This window comes from Ammospiza nelsoni, chromosome 6, assembly GCF_027579445.1.
Source record: "Ammospiza nelsoni isolate bAmmNel1 chromosome 6, bAmmNel1.pri, whole genome shotgun sequence".
NCBI classification, from domain to species: Eukaryota; Metazoa; Chordata; class Aves; order Passeriformes; family Passerellidae; genus Ammospiza; species Ammospiza nelsoni.
Window position 1 is genome coordinate 52,518,912 of NC_080638.1, and position 12,869 is coordinate 52,531,780.

At 37.1% G+C, this 12,869-nt stretch overlaps 1 protein-coding gene across 7 annotated transcripts in view; it reads left to right on the plus strand.

Annotated features, from left to right (window-relative positions):
• The window catches only part of EML1 (EMAP like 1), a 122,414-nt gene that overhangs the window by 64,635 nt on the left and 44,910 nt on the right, over positions 1-12,869 (plus strand). For all 7 annotated transcript variants that reach the window (XM_059473761.1, XM_059473759.1, XM_059473760.1 and 4 more), the window contains exons 2-3: positions 5,372-5,554; positions 10,792-10,924. In XM_059473761.1, the coding sequence (XP_059329744.1) occupies positions 5,372-5,554; positions 10,792-10,924 (316 nt within the window). The remainder of the gene's footprint in view (positions 1-5,371; positions 5,555-10,791; positions 10,925-12,869) is intronic.

Below are 12,869 nucleotides of genomic sequence, written 5' to 3' on the forward strand. Positions count from 1 at the left end.
CTCTTCCCAGTTTTTTTTTTTTTTCTCTCTGTTGCTCTCAACTCAGAACAACTGTTTCTATCCAATAGCTTGTCTGCCTGACTTCTGTGACCCAGACTCAAAGATGCATGAAATGAACCAAATAGGGAGGGCAGGATTTGGAAGGTGTAGGAGAGGCCTGCCACAGAGAGATGTTTTTCTGCTCTCTTAGAGTGTCAAGCTAAACATATGGTATCAGGAGAGGTGAAGCAGAGAGGTCATTTGAAAATTAGTGGTAGTGCTACTCCCAGGATGCTTGAAGGAAGTTGCTGAAGTATCTCAGTTACTTGCATGAGATCTCAGTGGTGATGCGGGCAGGAGAAGGGGAATTTGCCAAACGTGTGACATGCTGAGTGACATGTGCCACATCTGACAGCTTTGCAGTTAGTGGAGTGCAAAAGCCATGGGCCTTCATGGGTGGAAAGCTGTTTCTGGAAGTGTAGGATCTTCAGTGTTCTTAATTGCTTGCTAGTATACTGAGTCAAATTCAGGCTATGGATCTCCTAATCTGCAGGATTGTGCTTTTTTTTGTTTGCTTATTTTTTCATAACTACTGTTTTTAACTTTCTCTCTCCTTTTATGGCATATCTTTCTCAGCAGTTACTGTGTTCTGCTATAGAGTTAGCTGCATGCTGAGGGTAGAAAATTCCTTTCTGTCCATGTACATTTTCATAAGGCTGTAGTTGTGGCCCTGAAGTTCATAGTTATTTCCAAGGAATGTAAATACTTGTACCAACTGATTTCAGGACAAGTACAGAACGTGATACACTTAATGAAATCTCTCAGTAACAGAAAATCTTTCAGCTGCCAGTTGAGCTCAATTGAGGCTTGCTGGCACAATCTATGTCTTTATGCTAGAAGAAGAGCTGCTCTGTGTTTGGGTGATGCTGCCTTTCCACTGCCATCCCTTGCCATGTTTTCCATCATGTGGGTTATCTTTAGTTTTTGCCAAAGACCACTGCTGGCATTTGCTGTCCTCAGAAGGCTTGGATTCTCTTTCCTGACATCCTGCAGAGTGTCTAAACACAAGGACAACTCTGCAAAGACTTTGAGATGCCACTTTTAAAATGTATTATAAAGAAAGTGTCTAGCAACCACATTTGCAATCAGTTTTGGAAGTACTTCATGTACAGTTTTATCTTGTTAATTGGTGCTCCAAATATGCCATGTGGATTGAGTAAACTCAGATTTGTTTGCCAGTCTTTTGAGAATTAGTACCTAATATTTCCACTGCATGGCCAACTGCTGTGGTCTGAGCTGGACAAGATAGCCTCAAAATTAATGTCTGCATAGTGCAAAGGTGGAATATGTTTAATAAAGTAGTTCTTCTGGGGGGGAGAATGCCAAGTCCTATTTTAATTATTTCATACACATTAACATACAGGTAAGATTTAGGTTTTTCAGAAAGTTTAAGTTTTTCTACAGAAGAAATCTATAGAAAATAGTATGCATCTAATAGACTTCCTTCTAACTAATGGTGTAAGTATGTAATTTAGCTTTAGCCTACATACAATGAAATAGTATTGAAATCACTTTTGTGAACAGCATACACATCCTGTTGTTGGCTTTGCTTCAGCTATTTCTTCACATTTGGCTAAGCTCAAGTACTAAATTGCTGTAAAACTGGAATACACTCTGGAAGCAGATTAATCATTTGACTCAGTATTGTCTTTTAGTTTGCCGTAAGAAATCTTTCCAATCTATGAGATCATGGATTAGCTGGTTGGACAATTTAGAGAGGCATGTATTACATTCCCCTTTTTTGCTGCCTTCCCTTTGAAACTTGCAGAATCTCAGCAAAACAAAAATGACAGATGACTCTTTTTCCCAAGCTTTACCACAAATGTCTTTTGCAATGAAAAATGAGGCATCTGAATTGATACCTCATTGTTTTATCTAATTTTGGACATTGTAGGTGGCATTTATCTCATGAGATGTAGATTAACTTCCTGCCCATTGCAGGTGAGCAGGAATCTTTAAGGTCCCTTCCTACCAAAACCATTCTATGATTTACATGTTTTCTTAGTGAAAAGAAAAGAAATGAACATTATAGAAAGTGACTCAGGTTTCAGGTTTCTAAAAACATGTTGCATAAATTTCACTGTAAAGTCCTTTTTCTTCATGTTGATGAAAAAAGGAATGATAATTCTGCTGTGCTATTGATGCTGCCCATGTAGGTGGTGTGATGTCTGTTCTGCCCATCCATGGGCAAGGGGTGGTAGTGACTGATAAGGAGATCTAATACTTGAAGGCAATTTGTCTGGATTTGCAGTGTCCTTCATATGCCTTTCCAAATTTCATTACAAATCCGTGCTAAAATATGCCTTGCAAATATCCTTTGCTCTGAGGATGAATGGTACACTGCAGAGGCAGGTCACAAATTAGGCTAACAACACCTCTCTTGCTTGTGTGGGCAGAGTAGGTGACATCTGCAGGGACATTTTCATTGTTGTATTGTTAGTTTATAGCATTTATTGTTTTTTTTTTTCTCTTCTGATACTGTACCATTTCACTTATTTGGCTGTGTTGAAGGTGCAACTTTATTGCTCAACATACTGGGATGTAATGATCTGAATGGCAAAAACATTCCACCCTCAACTTGCATAACAAACAGGTTGTGCTTATTTTATAATTGAACTTTGCATTCTTCATAAAATGTAGTTTTGTTGTATTCAGGCTCTCTTTTCTAGCTTACTTGTACATGCATGCAAAGAGGAGGTAAAGTGAAATGGTACTGGACTATAAGCACTGTGTCTCCAGCTGCAATCTTGCAGAAAGCTGTTAAAATTTTATTTTTTTCTTCATCCTTGGAAGGGAACTGCACCCAGTGAAGTACCCACCATAAAAACCAAACAAGCTGTAGGTTGCAGCAAGGATGAGGGTTATGTTGCCAGGACCCTACAAGAATGATGATAGTGGAAGATTCAGATGTTGTGTTCAAGAAAGGGTTTGCTGGGGCCTGTTGGTCAGTGAGGGTGGGAGGGGAAGAGTCACAGTGACAGATGGGGGAAGGGGGAAGAAGGGAGAGAACTGTACATCTTAATAGTTATTAGTGGGAGTGATTTCTTACAGGGCTGTAAATAAACCAGTACCACTGATTTAGCACTTGAAGATTAATGTCTGGGCAAAATTACTGTTTCTACACACTTAAAAATTAGTGAAATGGATACTTCAATGAGGATGTTTTCTTTTGTAGCAAGAGTAGATCATTTCAACACCAACTGATTTTCCCCTGGATTTTCTTCACTGCCCTGGTTTTGGGATTTGGCTATTTCTTGTTGACTGAATTCAGAGGAAAACTATTCCTGATGATACTGAATTTGGCAGAATGGCTGAAGTTTGAATTTGGCTTGTATTGGTTAAATCAAGCTTTTGATTTGGTTGCCTATTGTCCAGTATGCTAATCCATGTTATTTCCAGCTGAGTTAAAGTGTAAAGTCATTAGAGCAGCGTGGGGCTTTTGTTTGCAGAGGAAAGGTTAAGTTCTGCAGGCAGCTCTTACTGCTGCCAGCATAGCTGCTAATCTGAGTTTGGGAACTAATTACCTGTAATAGCTACAGGACAGAGTCCTGTGCTGAGCAGAAGTCTGATTAGGCCAAAGTTTGGAAAGTTTTGTCATGGGGAAAGTTTTTTAATATTTTTCAGGAACTTGAGTTCTGATTTAGTTCATTCAGAACAAGATAGTTACATTGCTACTATATTCAGCTTAATAATATCCTAATGGTGATATTTTAAATAAGGTCTGAAACTCCTGTAACAGAATTAACAAGCATTATAAACTATAATAGTCTGTAGCTATTTATGGACTGTCAATATTGTTACATTGTTTCTGAGTTGTTTCTAATTCAGCTTTTGATAACCACAGATAGCTATTAGGGGTGTGAGAGATGAGGAAGCCAAAATTGATCTGATGAACAGATTTCAAAACCATTCTGTATTGGAGTGGTTTGGAGATGAATAAATTTAAAAAAAATAAATTAATGCCATTTTTTCCTAGATGCTTATGATTAAAAGTTTTTATGCATTAGCATTTTTGGGTGTGCTTTTAGATGTACTCAGAAACAGTTGTTTTCCTTTTTTAAGCACTTAACTTTGTTTTAAAATTCAAGAGGAGTTATTATTTCACACAAACCATTTAACTTTCACATTACGCCCTTTTACAAAATAAGTGGAAAACTCTGGTTTGGAACAGAGGAGAATTAAGAACACAAGAAATGAAAACAAATACCACCTTCTTCACAAAGAGAGCTCAGCTTTAACAGAAGAAATAAAGGCTACAGGCTTGCATTGGGAATGAGGGAGAAGTCAATTATGCTTGCAGATAGCAGCATAAATATCCATTTTTGCTACAGTATGACTTATTAAATCATGAGCTGAAAGCTATGATCCTTGACTAACATTACTTAAGATTGTCCAGTAAGTTAGTACCTAACTTTTTTTTTAGGTTTCAAAAACTTTAAATAAATCTTTGCAATTCTCTTGAAAAACTACACATTATTTCCCTATTTGATACTGACTTTGATGTCTTTGATGTTGCTTTCTTTTTATTTCTCCTAACTTAATATTGTAAAAAGAGACAGTGTTTCTATGTGATAGGAACAAAAGTGCTCATTTAGAAAAAATATTCTTATTACTAGTTTTGAGTGGAAAGAACGTGTAGTCCCCATCATGGATTTGCAGTCTTGAAGCTTCTATGGGTTACTTCTAAATAATGGGTGAATTGTATCAAAGAAATGACCCTTTTAATAATTTGCAGGCTTAGAGTATAGTTACTGAGTAATTCTGAAATTATTTAAGCTGTTATTTCAGTTAGAGGGAATGTTCTCAAAGCTGCTGGTATAAACTAGGGGTTAGCAGATTGGGTCAGTGTCTGTTCTTCAGCCTGTGTGTGGTAGCTTGAAAAAGTGTAAGCCTATCTTACTTTTGTATTTGTAAAGTGTCTCTATGACCTATATGAGACAGAAAGCTCTGGAGGGGTGTGTAGCATGTCAGAAAATGTGTAGCTCTCTATGTGAATGGCCAGCAGTGTCAGAATGTTGTGTTGAGCAGGACAGTGAAGGGTGATGATTGATCTCTGCAGTTCTGACATGTACATAATTGGTAGTGGAACCCAATTAACAGCTGGCCCTGGAGCCAACCTCATCAGAACATCTTACTTAAGTGTGTATCTTTTATTTATTTATTTTTATTTCCATCTCTTCCTTTTGGTCACTCAAAAACTTTCTTTCTTCCTCAAGAAGTCATCAGGTGTGAGAAAAGCCTTTTTTTTTACCTGCAGCCAGTTGAATAAGGTATTTTTGGTTGTCCATCCTTTATTGATAATGCTTTTTTTTTTTTCTGCTGCTTTGTTTAGATGACAGTGCCTCTGCTGCGAGCAGCATGGAGGTCACAGATCGCATTGCCTCTCTGGAGCAGCGTGTGCAGATGCAGGAAGATGACATCCAGCTGCTCAAATCTGCCCTTGCTGATGTGGTCCGACGCTTGAATATCACGGAGGAGCAGCAGGCCATGCAGAACAAGAAAGGACCTACCAAAGGTTTGCATTTCAGACAGATGTAAAATAGATAGTGCAGTTCAATGAGTGTTTCATATGTATTAAAATAGGTTGTTCATTAGATCTTGAAATATTCAAATTCAACAAATCAAACTCTAAAAAAAATACATTTGGAATTCAACCTGGTAAAAGGAACACATAGAAATCCAGATGGTTAAATCTGTGAACCTTCTACAGTTTACATGAAACAGCAAAGCATTTGCATTTTCTTAATGCTTAATCCACGATCTACATTTAACCATTGCTACCACTTCCTTACTTCTGATCAAGGTATTTTATAAACTCTTTATGGAAGACATTGTCTTCTGTGGGTGAAACTCCTAATAGGTTGAAGGTTTATTATCCTAAAAAATGAATTAAACTTAAGTAAAATGTAATCAAAATTTAATTTAGAATGTCTTCAGTGTCTGTGGATCATGCAGACATAAGACAGAGCTCTAAGCTAGCACAGAGTTGACATGACTGAGGAGATGGTACAACACCAGCTGTTCAGCTACAAAAGAAAGGCAGAGCTGTGCTTGTTACCTGACCACGTTCCAGAGCAGCAGAGCCAGAGCCAGTGAGTATAAGATGTGACAGATGTCACTGCTTGGCAGAATTCTGTGCTGTGCCCACGTGCCAATGTGTTCTCCTGTGGCTCCTGCTTTGCAGGAATGGTTTTTCTGAGCACAATTCAGGAAAGCTGGACCTGAGCACTTCACAGGGGTAAAGGTTTAGTAGAACCCAAGCAACGTGGTTTACTGGAGTGTGTGAGGCTGCCTGTGTACAGCTTAGAGAAACACACAAGTTATTTTGGGTCTTAGGAGTAAGAGTGGTGGCAGCCTAGATGTGAAAAGAAAGTACTGACTTCACAGGCTCTCTGTTGTCTAACTTAGGAAGTTGGTTTTTTTGGGGATCCTGATACATATTAATATTAATTAAAACCTTACTTTACATGAGAATTATGCTACATGTTTATGGATTCATAATTTTCTCACTTTAAAGTTAGGACTTCCTTTAATCTCTGTTATATATTTGTGACCTTGCAACAAATATTTAGTTCTAGTCACTGATTTAACAGACTTGGTAGGAACTACTTAATTTGCTGAACTGAACATGAGATGTCATGTTCATTACAAAGTTTTGTGTCAGGAGATGAGGACAGCTGAAAGGGACAGAATTACAGAGCCAAATAATGAGTTGGTTGTGTCTCATGCTAGCTGTCAGATGGAATAGGCACTAAGTATCTGAGATCTTGTCTTCATGTTCTCTTTTCTTTCTGTTGTAATCTTCTTATTTTGTCTTTCTTTTATTGAGAAAAAAATTAAAATATCAGATAAGTTAAATGTTACTAAAGATAGCCTCTACTGTGTTAAAATGTTCCATCAAATCTGGTTTTACAAGGGATTAAGAGGCTTCATGTTGCCTGTAAAATAGATATTATCTGATGCATGGAGGAAATAAAGTCTAGTAATTATTACTGAGTTGTAACCAAATCTGTTCTTCATGCCTGCTGGCTTTACTTAGCAAAATACAAACCAGATTTTCATGTATTTTGTAAGCAGAGTTCAACTCTAAATCAGGAGAAGTTTTCTTGGTCATGGCAGACCATTAGAGCCATAGTTCAATGTACATTGAAGAAAAGCTGCTGTGAGCCTATCCCCTTGTCTTTTATGGCTGGTTTTATAGGGAATTGTTTATTTGTTTGTTTGTTTGTCGGATTTTTGTGTATGTGTGGTTTGGAGGTTTTTTTAATGTATATATTGCATGCCTGGTTCTTAATGTCTGTGTGAAATTACAGTGTTAGAACTTTTACTGTAGTAAGGTAAATGGAGGACTACAGATGTCAATTGCTCTTCCATTGCAAATTACCAGAATGAGTCCTGGTATTTGCCAACAAAACCCACCTAATTTCTGGAGAAGATCAGTACTGTGACTGTTTATGTAAAGAACTTTCACTTTGCTGTACATCAGCTATATCATTTAGGAAGATACAGATGTATTAAACATGAATTATAAACACGAAAGACAATCTGAAGTATTCAGAATACTTGGGTTTTTTTCCAGCTGTTTTGTCAAATATGATCTATTTCACATAATTACCTATTATTCCTTAATAGGCACAACTACTTTATAAAAATCTATATGCAATTACTTAGCATAAGACTGATTTTAGTTTGGAATAGCATTATGAAGGCTTCTGATGGATACTCTTAGGAGAGGAGCTTTGTTAAACATGGGAGGAGCTGGAGTGGTGGCTTCTCCTACCCCTTGGGCTGCATGGAATCTGTGTTTATTCTCCCTATATTGTTTAATCACTAATTCCACATTTGAAATTTTAAAAAGTGGAATTTGATCCCACAGAATGTCACAGAAATTGTGTCCATGCAAACTGGGGCTTGAAGCATACTGCATGCTGCTGGTATCATTTGATCTATAGATGAAGTGCATCAGGATTAAGTGTGTGTGTGTTGGGGGAGGTCTGTGCCTTTGGAAAAACAGGATCACCCCAGTACTGTATAAAGTCTGGAACAAGAATCTTCATGGGCCAAATGCCTTCATTTTTTCTGAGTACCTCAGATTTAAAATTAATTTAAAGATTTCAAGTTTCAGACTTTCAAATCTATAATGGAAAAATCTTGACCTTGTTTTCAGTCTTTGTGTTCTTGAGCTAAGCAGCTTAAAAGCAGCATACATCATGGAAAGGGAGTGGCTTATCTTGTCCATTTGTGGAGCTCCTTCTCTAATGGTGTTTTGAGTTTTTGTTTAGTTGTTTGGGTTTTTTTCCTTTCCTTATTTAATTCTACTACTTGGTGGAGTTTCAGTATGGCTTCCTGCCTTTGTTTTACTTGTGTTTGTTGTTCTTTCCTTTTGCAATTATTGGTTTGTTTGTAAACTTAACAGCCCTATTAATCCATAGATCAGAGTATGATTAAAAAAGCTGCTGCTGAGGCTGATAAACTTGTCAGTCCTGCTACCACAGGTAAGACCTTGAAGCACCAGAACTTCAAAAATAAACATTACTGACAAAGCAGTAATGGTGTGTTACTGACTTCTAACAGCAATGACAAGTTTGGGATTGTGTGACTGTGATGCCAGTTACCACTGGTGTGAACTAGCTGTTGTAAGTAAAACTAAACAGCTCCTAAGTAAATAGTGAATTTATTGAATAATGCACAGTTTTTCTCTATCTTGTGTAAGAGTTTCGTGATGTTGCTTTCTTCACTAGCTGACCATTTAAATCTCTTTTTCCAGAAGTGTGGTTTGTGGATTGGTGCTGGATCTGAAGCAAAACTTCTGTTAAAGGTTATGGGTTTATTCCTGGCTGCTGCTAGTTTCAATTTCATAGGGTTAGGAAAGTAAACAGATTCCAGCTAGTTCACTCCAGCTGCTCTTTAGTAGGCATTCTTTTAAAATAACTACAAATAAGGAAAATATTTTAATAATTAATTTTTTTAACTTTTATTGCTGTTCTAATTTGTCTTCTCCAAGTTCATTAAAACTTTTGTGAGCTACAGAAAGCTTGCAAGGGGACAGGTCCACAACTTCTCAACTGTAGCTACTTGTGATTCTGTAGAATGCAACAGAACCAGTTTTATACATATGGATTAATTGCAACAGGGCAGCAATTAGGAAACAAGCAGCAGAGCTTCCAGCACAAAACTGTAAAAAGAATTTAATATACAAAAAATAATAAAGGAGAAGTAAATAGAATTATATCTGAATCCATTAATAAAAAATAGAAGCCTGGGAAGCCAAGTAAACTTCAGATGTTTTGTATAAGCTCTAAAGAAAGCATTAGTCAGTTAAAACAGATCATGGAAGGCAGGGCTGGAAGGCACCCTCAGTGAGCATAGAGAAATTTTTCTTTTTTTTTCTTTTGTTGACTTTCTTTCCTGTCATACTTCACTCTTCTAAGCCAAATAAGCCTCATTCCTTCAGTATTTCCCTTATAGCTTGTTTTCTAAATTTCTCTCCTCTGAACAAATAAATGACAAATACATGACTAGTAAGTATTCTAACAAAGTTCCAAGACAACATTTGTCTTGCAAGTTGCATTCTCTAGTAGACCATATGCACTGACAATTTTCTGAAGGCACAGTTTTTCACATCTATCTTTTTGATCAGTACATGAAAACTTAGGGTGAACAAGTCAATAAATGCTTGCTGTCAGTGCTACAATAAGATGTTGTTACAGTATGACCTATAATTCTATACAATTGGTACTGTTTCAGTTTAGCCTTTTATTTCTCTTATCCTTGGCAATCTTTTTTGAAGAGCATCTCATAGGTATTCTCCCTGCCATCCTCTCCAAGTTCAATGAAATTTTATGTTCCTAAAGTGACTGGTTACTGCTGCCTTCTCTCAGGTAGTGTTTCTCTGAACCCAGAGGCTTTTGGCATCTTTACAATGGCTTGTAATACAAAGTCCTGGCAAATTTCATGTGATTCAAGCTTTTTCTCTGCTGTAGACAGAGCACTAGTCATGTTTGTGTCTGTGTTTCAAGGCTATGATCCACAGTAGTATTTGTGTTGGTACTCATTGCTTGCAGTTTTAAACACTGTTTTTGCAACTAACTTCTAACTACTTGAATTGGACTTTTCTGTCATTCTAATGTTAATTACAGCTATGACACACAGATCTTTTTTTTTGAGCCAACATTTGATCAGAAGAATGTAGGTAGATAATGCCAGCTTATTACCTTCACTCTTCTGCTGATTTCGGTAGCTTTTTCTGAATAAAGGGTACAAATCCTTTCTGTCAAACATAAGCCCACATTCTTTGAAAAAAGACTTTTTGGGGGAAGTAGAAATTTCTTAATAGATAATTTGCTTGTGTAAAAACTCCAAGAAGACTGAGGGATGAAGAGCAGGAGTTTGAGATGACAACTTGCCTTCATTTCTAGCACTCCTCTGGATGCTATCCAGGTGGGCAAGAGACTGATGCTCTTTTGACAGAGCAGGATTGGTTTTGAGTACAACAACTACTTTTGTGCTTGCCACTAAGCTCCTTAACCTAAGACAGAGTTTTTATTTGATAGGACTATTATTATTATGAATAATAATAATATATTTTTTAATTCCTCAACGTTAAAACCCTCATTTATGCTGAATTTGGCCATAGTGACACAAAAATGGCACACTACATGGAAAATGTAAAATATTCTAGTGTTGTTTGCTGAAGAAAAAACACAGAAAGGAAAATGAAGGCAATGATTTCATCTTACACTTGTTTTACAGCAAGACCACTGGTACAAACCCTGCCTTTAAGGACTACAGTTAACAATGGAACTGTATTACCAAAGAAACCAAGTGGCTCTTTACCTTCTCCATCAGGAAGCAGAAAGGAGACTGTAACACCAGCAGCAAAAAGGTAGGCATCTATGAGAAACCTTAGAACCATGGAATTGACAACATGGTATAGCTCCTGTTCTAACCTGCTAGATATGTAGGTTTTCTTACTTGCAAAGCAGCAGACTAAATATTTAGTTTGGAAAGAAAAGAAGATGGATTTCATTCTAAGAGGCTTTTAATTTATTCATTCTAATTACAATTAAGGTTATTGCCATGACTATTGAAAGAATGCACAATGCTTGGTCTTACTGATTTGTGTACATTTCTAGCTTTTAAGAATTTAGCATAGAGAGAATAAAGCATTTCTACTGTGCTGTTGCCCAACATGATGTGAAAAGTGGTGCAAGAATTCTTTGAGTAGCTAGTAAAAATATATCTTGTGCAGAGAAACAGTGTTATCATTGCAAATCAGTATGTTATCTTTGGTGGTTTTCTCTCACTAACAAAATTATCATATAAACTGCATGCACAGGGTTACAGCATCTCAGGGAGGAGGAAAATTCTATGCCTAGCACATATTTATGCAAATGGAAACATCCATCTTTAGATATCTTATCATTAGCATGTATTAAGCCCTTTTAAAAATTACTGCTCTGTCCCAATTTGCTTTGTGTGTAGCTGTTTTTAAATATACTAAATGTTTTGTACATCTGGGTTATAAGGAATGGAATGGATTGGGTGAAGCAAGTTCAAGTTATGTGTGGAGTTATTGTGGTGCTAATCTGCTGTGTGATATGTGTGTAAAAGATAATAGTGTGGGGTTTGGGGTTTAGGTTGGGGGATTTTTTTGTACATTTCTTTTGTGTCTCATCTTTTTGTAGCGGTGATGCTGTCAGCTCTGAGGGAGGCTAAGTTGTAGAGATGGGAGCATTAACCTGCTAAGATCTGAGGTCTCTCTCTTAAAAAGAATTTTTCCTCAAAGGGGAGATGGTGGCTAAGGATATGCCAGTTTTTGTTACTGTGTTGAAAGAGACTGATTTTCAAGAAACTCCAGGTTCTGTTATTGTAGAGTAGAGAGAAGTTACATTGTGCACAATTAAAATTGGAAAATACCATATTTGTTTATGTCACAAAAATGAACTCCTGTCAGCTCCCAGGAGCTGGATTGCTGCAGCTGTAGGCTTTGGCAGGCTGGTCTGAATCAGCCCTTAACAGAAGAGAAGGAAATCAAATACTATCCAAACTGTTTCATTATTAGATTTGTAGAAGTTTGAAAATTCTAAAATCTCCTTTTAGAAAAGGACTTGTATTAATGTTTAAAAAGGAGTACTATTTAGTACATGCTGAATTTTAAAGCACATTTGTTCTTCACAAATTATTTTTTCTTAATAATTGTCATAATTTCATTCCTCCTAATTAAGTTTCAACTAGTAGTTATAAAACATATGAGAACTGGGAGATTTCACCTGTGTACAGAGGGTGTGATTCCTGAGTCTGTGCTCTGTCTCTGGGTCTCAGCATAAGACTTTCTGCCCCAGAGTAGGGTGGGTGAAGTGCAGTTCAGGATCATACTCATGCTTTCTCTATTCATGGAGGCCTTTATGTAGTTCAGGTGTTTCATCTGGTATTGCCTTGTAGGCATTAACCTAGCTCAGGATCCCTGTAGACAAGTGGCAGCCTGTATCCCTTCCACCTGAGCCACGTGCAGCCTGGATACCCAGCATGCCAGCGAGAAAGCCCTTAGAGAGCATCATTAGGGAGTATTTTTAGACTGCCTTGATTCTTGTGTGAGAAATTCTTCCACAGGCCAAGTATTTAGTGTCCTTTTATCATGCTTTGTCTCTTCACATTCTGAAGAAGCTAGGCTGAAGGTGCTTTAAATATGCAGCATGAAAATGTGTATTCAGTTTTGGAAAAGACAAAAATATATGGACAGTTTTGCTGAAATAGATGAGCACTTATTAAGAGTGCTTAGGAGGCAGGATTGTTTCATGTCCTGAAAAAAGCAGTTGTAAATTCAGGTG